This window comes from Equus quagga, chromosome 5 (assembly GCF_021613505.1).
Source record: "Equus quagga isolate Etosha38 chromosome 5, UCLA_HA_Equagga_1.0, whole genome shotgun sequence".
Classification (NCBI taxonomy): Eukaryota; Metazoa; Chordata; class Mammalia; order Perissodactyla; family Equidae; genus Equus; species Equus quagga.
In genome coordinates, this window is record NC_060271.1 from 131625499 (window position 1) to 131636613 (window position 11115).

The 11115-nt window shown below is 40.0% G+C and overlaps 1 protein-coding gene across 1 annotated transcript in view; it reads right to left on the reverse strand.

Annotated features, from left to right (window-relative positions):
* Nucleotides 1–660: 660 nt before the first annotated feature.
* Nucleotides 661–11115, reverse strand: part of TAF1B (TATA-box binding protein associated factor, RNA polymerase I subunit B) — a 70439-nt gene continuing 59984 nt past the window's right edge. The window contains exons 13-15 of the mRNA XM_046662590.1: nt 9007–9077; nt 8245–8467; nt 661–3651 (exon numbers count right to left, since the gene is read on the reverse strand). Coding sequence (XP_046518546.1) covers nt 3447–3651; nt 8245–8467; nt 9007–9077 — 499 coding nt within the window. The 3' untranslated portion in view covers nt 661–3446. The remainder of the gene's footprint in view (nt 3652–8244; nt 8468–9006; nt 9078–11115) is intronic.

Genomic DNA, 11115 nt, shown 5'->3' on the forward strand with positions numbered 1-11115 from the left:
CTTATTTGTTCTCTGTATATTTTCTTTGCTGAAGTGTCTTTTCAATTCTTTTGCCTATTTCTGGTGGCTTTTTTTTTGCTCTCTTATTATTGAGTTTTAAGAATTATTTGTATAGCTACAAGTCTTTTGTCAGATGTATGTTTTGCAAATACTTTTTTCCCAGCTGCTGGTATGACTTCATTTTCATAACAGTGTCTCTTGAAAAGCAAAGCTTTTTCAAGAAGAGATAACCTGGATAGCCCTATATGTATTAAATTGCACCTGTAGTTGAAAACCCTCCCAATCCAGATACAGATGAGTTTTAATACTAAAACTTAAGGAATAACTCTATACAAATGCTTCGACAAAGTAAAAACAGAAGAGAAGGGAATACTTCACAACTCATCCTGAGATGCCAGCATTACTCAGATAACAAAACCAGATTAAAAAAATCACAAGAAAAGAAAGCTACAGAACAACATTCCTTATGAACATGGATGTAAAAATTCTTAACAAAATTTCAGCAAATCAAATTCAACAATATATAAAAAGGATAATAGATTATGACTAAGTGGAATTTATCCTGGGAATGCAAGGTTGGTTTAACATTTGAAACTCAATGTAATTTACCATATTAACTGGCTAAAAAAGAAAAACCATACCGTCACCTCATAGGTGAAGGAAAAGCATTTGAAAAAAACCCTAACATCAATTCCTGATAAAAACTCTCAGCAAACCAGGACTAGAAGAGAACTTGCACAACCTCATAAACAGCATCTAGGAAGACCTATTTTCTACCTATGCTAACTCCCTAGGAGATCCCATCTAGTCTCACAGTTTTAACATTTCTGGTGATTTCTATATTTACATTATCTTAGAACTCTGAACTATCGATTTTTTTTACCCCGTCTATTTTGACATCTCTTCCATGTCTAATAGGCATCTCAGACCCCACATGCCCAAAACAGAACTGATTTCCCAATTCCCACTCTTCTCAGGGTTCTCCCTCTGGTTTAAGGCCTATAATTAAGGCCCGGTATTATGTGCTGCCTTGACATCTGGTGAAACTGGGAGGACCTCAAATGGCCTAACTACAAGTTCTCCTCCCCACTCCACTCCCACCCCTAACCAAACACACCTTATCTAGAGGACCAGGAGCAGTTGCTGCTTCCTCTTGAGTAGTGGGTTTCAGTTCTCTGCCAGCCCATGGAATTGTTCTAACAAGCTAATCATAGCTTCCTGCAGGAACCAGAGGTCACTCCATCCTCTTGATACTACAAAGCCCGCCTCCCTCAGACCCTGCGTAGTGGGCCCCCTCAGGTGGTAAGTCTTTGTGATTAATAAACTGCTGTTTTTCTCATCTGTTCAGCATTGGGTGCCATGTGGTCCCCACAATCCTAGGGTGGGAATAGCTTCCCTCACAAACAGGGTGAATGGGAGGCAATTAAAATAGCCCCATCTTGATAAATGGGACCTCAACTCAGTTGCTCAGGAAAAAAACATTATGGCATTTTGATTTCTTATACTCACAACCAACCCATCACCAAATCCTTATTTATTCCATACTTAAACTGTATCTGGGATCTCATTACTTCACTTCCACTACAATCTGTAGTCTAAACCACCATCTCCTGCCTGAACCAGTGCGATAGTCTCTAAAGTGGCCTCCCTACCTGTGCCCATTTCCCCTGCAGTCTGTTCACCACAGGGCGGTCCGTGACCCTTTTATGACATGTGTCAGGTCACATCATTCTTTTGCTCAAAATTTTCCTGTGGTGTCCTGTGACACCATTGGGATAAAAGCCTTACCCTGGCCTTGAAGGCCACCTCTTCCATCTCATCTGCTACCACTCTCCCCTTCAACCACAACACTGGAGCCGCTCTGGACAATTCGCTATTCCTCGAATCCATCAAGCACTCCTGCCACAGAGCCTCCACGTGTTTCCTCTGCCTCGAATGATCTTCCTCTGGATAGCTATATGGCTTGCTCCCTCAATTGTACTTCATACATGTTGGTCTCTGCTCAAATGTCACCTCCCCCGAGGTTCCTTCCTTGACCACTCTTTATAAAATGGCCCACCCTATCACTTATCCCTTATCTTGATTTTTCTTCATTGTACTTCATTACCCCAAATATATATATTTGTTTACTATCTGCCCCCACCCTTAGAACAGGAGATCTTTAAGGCAGGGACCTTGTTCAGTGCTTTCTCCAGGGCCTGCAACATGTAAGTTGCTCGGAAAGTATTCGTTGCATAAAGAAGCTGAGTAAGAATGCCTGATTTTCCAGTATCTTCATCAGGTATTATAAACCTTAATAATCTTTGCCAATCTAATATGTGGGAAATCATCTGTCTTTAGTTTGTATTTCTTTAATAAGAGTTAGGGAGAGTATCCTCTCCTGTCTTTTGCCTTGGCCTTTGTATTTCTTTTTTTCATAAAACTATCTTTTCATATCCCTTGCTCAGCTTGTCTTTTTTCTAGTGTTTGCAAGAGCTATCGATACATTAAAGAAATGCTTCCTTTGTCCAGCACATGCTGCAAGTATATTTTCCCAGTTTGCCATTTCCCTTTGTAGTCACATTGTTAATCTTTTCCTTCTGGCTTCCAGTTTTGAGGCATGCTTAGAAAGCCTTTCCCATTCTAAGATCATCAAAGCAATCACACTTGTTTTCTCCTAATACTTTAATGTATGTGTATATATAAAAGATTATAATGTTTAGATATTTGATTTATTTGGGATTTACTTTGGGCATAAAGAGTAAGGAAGTGATCGAGTTTAAAAAGCAAATTTAGCTTTAAAATACAATGAGAGTTTTTATCATAGATGGATGTTGGATCTTGGCAAATGTTTTCTGTGCATCTATTGAGAGGATCACGTGATTTTTATTCCTCACTTCGTTAACGTGGTCTATCACACTGATGGATCTGCAGATGTTGAACCCATCCTTGCATCCCTGGAATAAATCACACTTGATCATGGTGTAGGATCCTTCTAAAGTATTTCTGTATTCAATTTGCTAGTATTTTGTTGCGGATTTTTGCATCTATGTTCATCAGTGATATTGGCCTGTAATTTTCCTTTCTGTGTTGTCCTTGTCTCGTTTTTGTATCAGGGTAATGCTGGCCTTGAAGAATGAGTCAGAAAGTGTCCTGTCTTCTTAAATTCTTTGGAACAATGAATATAAATTTCTGGATACCGTTTATAAAGCTTATTGTTTTAATTATCTCAAAGAACATTCATAATTTAAAAAATAAATTTAAACAAAGTTTACTTGCTTTCCAATATACATTTTTGTAAGCACATTTGAGGACATAGATATGTGTGTGTGTATATGTGTGTTGCATGTATACATGTATATACAATAAAAACCTATTTTCCACAATTCTCTGGAATGTTATATTATAATTTGACATTGCTGTCACTATTAAAATATTTTCCCAAGAAAGTTTCTACTTCATTTTTCTCAGTATTTTCTTACTTTCCTGGATCTTGAAGATTTCTTTTTTGTTTTACTATATTTTGTTTTAAAAAGTCTCTTTTCAATTAAGCTCACTTCTTCATGGAGAAAGGAGGTCTTTATTCTCAGCAGAAAGGAGAAGAGATTTATTATAAACTGATAACTCAGAGAAAAATTTGATTCTTCATAAGTCGTCACATGTTTACAATAGCTAGAAGGGGAAGAAAAAGGAAGAAGTTAACTTTCAATGGCCATTTGGAAACGTCTGCATCTATCCCCAGAACATCCCCCAAATAACTTAGCAAATATACATGGCCAGGCTTAAAACAGTACTCGGAGTTGGAAGGAAACTTGAAACAATTTGGTCAAACTCCTTAGTTTTACAAAGCAAAAATTTTAGCACGGTCCATGGCTACCATGCAAGGGACACAGATGGTGCTAGAGCCAGGTCTCACAACTCGCTGCCCAGAGGCTCTTCCACTCCAGGTGGCCCCTTCTTACCATGGTCAAGGCAAACAAAAGCAGACATGGAGAGATTCTGGGCATATTTGTTTTTTTTTTCTTGGTGAGGAAGCTTGACCCTGAGCCAACATCTGTGCCAGTCTTCCTCTGTTTCGTATGTGGGATGCTGCCACAACATGGCCTGATGAGCGGTGTGTAGGTCTGCACCCAGGATCTGAACCCACGAACCCCGGGCTGCCGAAGTGGAGCATGTAAACCTAACCACTACGCCACAGGGCCAGCCCCTTCTGGGCATAGCTTTAAAATAAACAAAGGAAAACAAATAATCCCTAACCCCACTCAAAATAAGACACCAGAGTTGATAATGTAGCTTGTAATCCTGTATGCAGTATAGAAAGAAGAGTTCACAAAGCAATTTCACTTATTTTAAAGCAGTAGACCCTGAATCTGATCAAATCACCACCACCAAATCGCTAACCCTAACCACCAAATTTCTAACTATACCAAGGCACAGGCAATCCAGGGGACAGAGGAACGTGTTAAATGGTATCATGGGTGGTAATCAACGAAATCCAGACTAAGGGAAATTGTACAGGACACATGACCTGGATTACTCAACAAGAATTTGCAAGGGGAAGAAAAGAGATAAAGGGGGAATTTACAAACTAAAACACTTAAGGGATATCTCAGCCACTTGCAATGTATGGGCCTTATATAGACTGAGTTATTTAAAAAAATTACATCACAATCAAAATCTAAATGTTGACTGCACATTATATTAAGGAATTACTATTAGATTTTTAACGTCTGATTAATAGTATTATAATTTTCTTTAAAAAATATTATGATGTTTAGGATTTCCTTCCAAATAATCTAGGGGTAGAGGGTGAAGGAGTGAGGTGGGGCGTGGGTGAGGCAAGTGTAGCCATGCTGACAGTTGTTAAAGCTGAGTGACAGGCACAGGGGCGTTCGTGACACTGTTCTCTCTATTTGTGAATATGAGAAGGTCAAATGCATGCAGAAGGAACAATCTGTGAAGTCTGCCCACACTCAAAAGAAACAAATAAAACCTGGTGACACAAGTTAATGTTTTGGTGGGTCTCAAGTATGCTCAAATTTGGCACATGACATATTTGAGTACTGTTTTTTACTATAGTCTAAAAGAATGAGTTAAAAATAAATTTTTAAAAATTCAAGCAAAACTTTTGGGAGACATCCAAAGCCCCTCCATTTCCTGCGGAAGACAAGGTGAAACAGCATGGCTGCGCCTGTTCCTGTGGAAGGACGATGAGCTACCCGCCCCTCAGGGAGGTCAGGGATGGACCGTCATCAGCCAGGGCCAGCAACAGGTCTTTGGACCAGCTGACTGTCAGTACCTGGCCCACTCGCAGGAATGTAAGGAATACCAAGGGCATTTAAATTCGTTATGACTGTTAGCTCTGCCTCGGAAGGATGAACAACCGCCCATAGCTGAAGCGCTCTCGCTGCCTTTCTCTGCTTAGTTCTGGAGGCCTGAGTGTTCTTGTGATTATTTTACGGTAAAACGCTTGTCCCTTTGACCCCTCAGAAACGAGTCCTTCTGCATGACAAACTCAGCTGTATAGCTGAAGGTCTGCTCTCAAGCATCAAAACATTTCATTTTAACCATGTTGGATAGAAATCTTTAAAAACTGAGTTATATATTATGTTATCCTAAACAGAGCACATTCAGCATAATTTTTTTTAGCTTTTACAATTATTACAAGTTGTCTATTTTTATTGTGGAAATATTAGAAAATACAGCTAAGAAAAACAAACCCAAAGAGAATGCACATAGCATTTTGGGACATGCTCTATGTTAAAGCTGAGACACAGTCAGGCTTACTAAGTCATGTGGAGCTACTGACAGTGTGTCACGAATGAACTCGAGACGCTGCAATGTGAGTTTTCCGTCTGCCTCTGATTCTTATGCTGGCTCCTCTGTTGTCTTCAAAAGGATGTCATTTAGGTTTGCTGTCAAGATGCCTATCAGCAGAGTACCTCTCGGTCTCCCTCCTACTTAGTTTCTTTTGATGATTAGGAATTTGAAAATCAGGCAACTCAGCCTGACAGAAACACACCTGAAGGCAGAGGAAGCAGACTCTGAGTGAGGGGCTAAGGGGCTTTCTGAGAAAAGTGCATAAGCTTCAGTGGCAGACTTTGTGACATTTTTATTGGATGACTGAAGCCTTTTTTTGCTTACTCTTGCTTCTAGGCTATGGTCTAAATAGGCAAGGCTGACAGATCATTTTGGTGCATAAAGTCATGGTACCACTGACGTTTCATCTATATGTTATAGTTTTTGGCCTTATAGTTCATGCAGAGAAAAAAAATCTCAGCTGTTTCATCTCTGACGCTACCACAGCCTGTTTATACCAAGTGCCTTATATTAAATCACAGAATTAAATCTGTGAACAACCACCAAAATCCACTAACTGTGCCTATGCAAAGCATAAATGTGTCAGTGCCCCCCTAACACCCTCAGGACCGACTCTGCTGCAGATGAGGCAGAAGAGCCTGGGCCCAGCACTTCCTAACTGGTCTCATGCATGTGGGCTCCTCACTGGCCAGGACTACAACCTTTTCTCTTCCTCTTGATGAAATCTTTTTATTTTTTTTTAAAGATTTTACTTTTCCTTTTTCTCCCCAAAGCCCCGCAGTACATAGTTGTGTATTTTTAGTTGTGGGTCCTTCTAGTTGTGGCACGTGGGATGCCACCTCAGTGTGGCCTGACTAGCAGTGCCATGTCCGCGCCCAGGATCCGAACCGGCGAAACCCTGGGCCGCCGAAGCGGAGTTCGCAAACTTAACCACTCGGCCCCTGATGAAATCTTAAAACCTGAAAAAGCCAGTGCACCGATCACTGCAAAGGAATGTATCACCTCAGACCCCAGGGTTGGGATTCTGGCCTTTCACTGTTGCTGCTGTTACGATGTGGCACTCCTTAATCATTCTAGACTCTGCTAAACTTTTTTGAGCAGTAAATTATAATACAGATAACTTCATTTTATTATCTCTGACTGTATTCTCTACATTTTACTTATCTTTGATTGATACTCAACTCAGGAAGTGAAACTCTTTAATAGAAAGTTTTGTTTAAAATAATAATGATCATAATTATTTATTGAGAATTTACTATGTGACAGAGACCAAATATCTCATTTAATTCTCATAAGAAGCCTATGGGGTAGCTTCTATTTTCCATACATTCATTCAACAAACACTTGGTGAGCACCAATGTGAGAGGCACTGTTCCGGCCTCTGGGATTTTTCATTAAATACGACAGAGTCCCTGCACTCAAGGACCTACATTCTAGTGTGGGGAGGCAAACAAATAAGCAAAACAAATATATAACATATAATATATTCAATAGTGACAAAAGCCATCAGGAAACAAACCAGGCAAGGGGGACAGAGAGTGATGAGGGGTGTGTGGGGGAGGGTTGGTGCTGTTTTAGACAGGATGGTTAAGAAAGGTCTCTCCAAGGAAGTTAAATTTGAGCAAAAACCTGAAAGAAGTGAGCTCATCTGGATGCAGAAGGCACAACACACACAGAGGCCTGCCACGGGGAGTGTGCTTAGCAAGGAACGGTTCAAGGAACAGCCAGAAAGCTGGTGTAAACAGCGGCAGTGAGCACAGAAGGGAGGTGTCAGGGGAGGGCAGACAACAGCAGGGGCTCATGGGCTCCACAGGGTCTTCTGACTTTACTCTCAATAAGATGGGAGCCACTGGAGGTTCTGAGAAGAGGAGAAAGAGTATTATACCCTCTTTTTATAATCGGGACAACAGAGATGTGTAAATGGTAAATAACTTGCCCACAATGAGCAAGCAGGAGAGCTGGGATATGAACAGCCAGATTCATTAACGTGTCTTCTTAACTAGCATGGGAAATTGCCTTATAGACAATTTCTATGTCAATATGGAAATGGGATTAGTATAAAAATATAAAGTCACAATGAGAAAAGGCTTTATAATCTAACACTTTTTTCCCAGCTTTATTATTATTGACATATAATTTATGTAAGTTTGAGGTGTACAATGTGATGATTTGATACATGTATATATTGTAAATGATTATCACAATAAGATTAGTTAACACCTCCATCCCTAAAACTCTTACACAAAACTCAATGTATAACTTCAATTTTCTTGATTATAAGCTCACCATCGTCTAATTCCAACAAATAACCTATCTAGCCATTATTGTAGCCAACTCCTCTAAATTATATGTGACTTTTTTTAATTAGAAAAGAATACTACTTCAGGCCAAACTAGAGATTTCATCATGTTTTGTTATCGTTTGATTTCTAAAAGCATCACATACCTTCTACAGAATTTCTGTGTACTGAGCCAATACAGTGAATTCTTGGTAGTCAGTGACTGGCCTTTCTTCGTCAGGACTCCCTGGAGGCTGTGTCCATGGAAACAAGTTCTATCAGGGTCTTCTTCAGTCCAGTTGAACTGAAAACTTGAAGGGCTTTTTTTTCCAATAGTTGGTGTTGAATCAACCAGTGTGCTAAACTGTTTTTGTAGATTCACCACCATTTCTGGAAATGGAAGAAAAAATGAAAGGAATAAACTAAAAACTAATGCTAAATAAAGTCTGCAGTTTACTTGATAGTAATGTACCAATGTTGGTTTCTCAGTTTTGACAAATGTACCATGGTAATACGAGGATACCATTAGAGGAAATTGAAATTGGACGAGGGGAGCCGGGGGACTACTTAAAAAAGGTTAAAATGGTAAATTTTATATTATATATATTTTACCACAATTAAAAAAAAAAAGAACGAATAAGACAACCTGAGGGTAATTCTCCAAACAAAGAGTTCTGAAAGCCATAGAAATATAAGATTTTAGATTCTGGTGGGAAGGTAAGTTCTGTTTGGTATGATGGCATGTTCCTGCAATAAATAGATTCTTCTGGAGGTTTCTTGCCAAGGATGATGATTCTTGGGATGTGCATTGGAACGTTTGTTAAAGAACTAAAAAAATTACTTAGGCATTCACTTTTCAAGTCAAGATATTTAGCTTTTCCACAACTGTGTTGCCACCTGCGCCATTAACAAGAGCAGACGTAACTCACCTCTTCTTTTACATACCACTGATTTGTCGATAGACGAGTGGTAGAGTGGCTTTTCACTTTTCCACAGGTACCTATCCAAGGTAGAAAAACAGTTGGAGCAGGATGGAGAAGAAACAGACCTAAACACATTTCAGAGCAGTTTCTCTGAAGCAACATCTGAAATTCCTGATATCAGTGTAAAAGCTCTGGCTTAGCATGACCTATTGACACCTGTCTATAAAGCTCATGTCCTAGAAGTAAGCAAGTAGTACCGAAGGAGAGAAGAAGCCAACAGAATGACGTGCTCCTTCCAAAGCCTCCCGGATGCCAGAAGATCCTGAAGAAGCTACTAATTATGCAGAAAATGTGGAAGTGGTTTCCCTCACCATAAAACTTCCATGCCGTCCATGCTTACACAGCGACGCCCCCAGGCACCTTGCTCCTCCTTGCCTTTGCCCAGCTGCCCTTTTGCTGAGGATTAAGTTAGCGGTACTTCTGCTTCTGATAACTCGTACAAAGTGAAGACTGTAGAAGACTGGCACTTAATGCCTGGAGGTCAATCCTATCCTGGTGGGAATGAGGAAAGGTCTGGAATCCCGCATGACACAGTGCTAATAGTCCCTGCGCTGACTTACCCTTTCCTCACCCAGGGAAGGCCAGCCAGGGAGGCTCCACTGTAAATGAAGACCCCACATTGACCCGGCCCTCTGGGTGCCTTCCAGGGCAGAGACCAAGAGTCATGTGGGGTTCCTCCAGATTGGGGGTGACCAGCCCTAGACTCAGGACCAAGCGAAGTGACATGTTCTATTTCTGGTTCTAGTGGCCATTGCTAACTTTGCCAAGCAGACACTGCTACCCTGGAACAAAGATAACACTTAATGTTCATTTTCAGTCTCATTCATTAACTCTAAGTTTCCTAATGTGGAGGATTTTCATAATTTATAGTAAAAATAAGTACTACCTTCTTTTTGATCTCAGGCCATGTTCTTATTGTGAGAAGCAGTGTGGCAAGGGGAAGAGGACTGAATCAGAGGACCCGGTTCTGCCACTTCCTAATGGTATGACCTTGCGTGAGTCATATGTGACACATTTTGGAGGTTCTCAAAGGCAGAGACCGTCTCACTCTTCACGTCCCTAGTGCTGGCAGTGAGTGGCACATGGTAAGGACTCATTTAAATATTTGTTGAAGAATGAATTGATGAATAAATGAACAAACAAATGAATTTAACATCTCTAAACCTGCCTTCTATTTTCACAGGGCTGTCAGAGGAATAATTAAGATAATGCATGTAAGGATTCTTTAAATCCTATACAATTGTTAGAAGTAATTATTATCCAGTGCTTGACAAAGTACCTGGCTAGTTGACACTCAAGAAATATCTGTGGACTTTCTACCAAAAAGCTGGTAAGAAACAGAAAGTCAGAAATTCAAATATTTTAATATTTTGGAATTTATAGTATTCTATAATGGGTAATTTTTCACCATTCGTTTTTAGTGCCGGGAAAGAAAATGCCTATAGAAAGTAAACATTTTAACCAATGTTCATTTTAACCAATTAAGAATTGAGATATTTCTCAAGGATTTCAAAAAGACGATCAAATCAGCAAAATCTTGACTTTATATAAAACAAAGATGTTAACTTTTTACTTTAAATTCTCATAGTGATTTAAAATGTTAAGAAGAGAAATGAAACTTCTCTAATCACTAGGGAGCAGCAGAGATGTAATCAATGTTAATGGTCTTCCTGAAGGTGATGGTCTTCCTGAAAATTATGTGCAAACTAAATTTTTGTGAGCCACGCCACGTTTAAAATATATCAGAGAGGAGCCGGCTCCGTGGCTGAGTGGTTAAGTTCGCGCACTCCGCTGCGGCGGCCCAGGGTTTGGATTCTGGGCGCGGACATGGCACTGCTCATCAGGCTATGTTAAGGTGGCGTCCCACATCCCATAACTAGAAGGACCTGCAACTAAGATATACAACTGTATGCAGGGGAGGTTTGGGGAGATAAAGCAGAAAAAAAAAAAAAAGATTGGCAACAGTTGTTAGCCCAGGTGCCAATCTTTAAAAAAAAAAAAAAAAAAAATATATCAGAGAGCTTGTCATTTACCCGTATGGTAAATGAGTTTGTG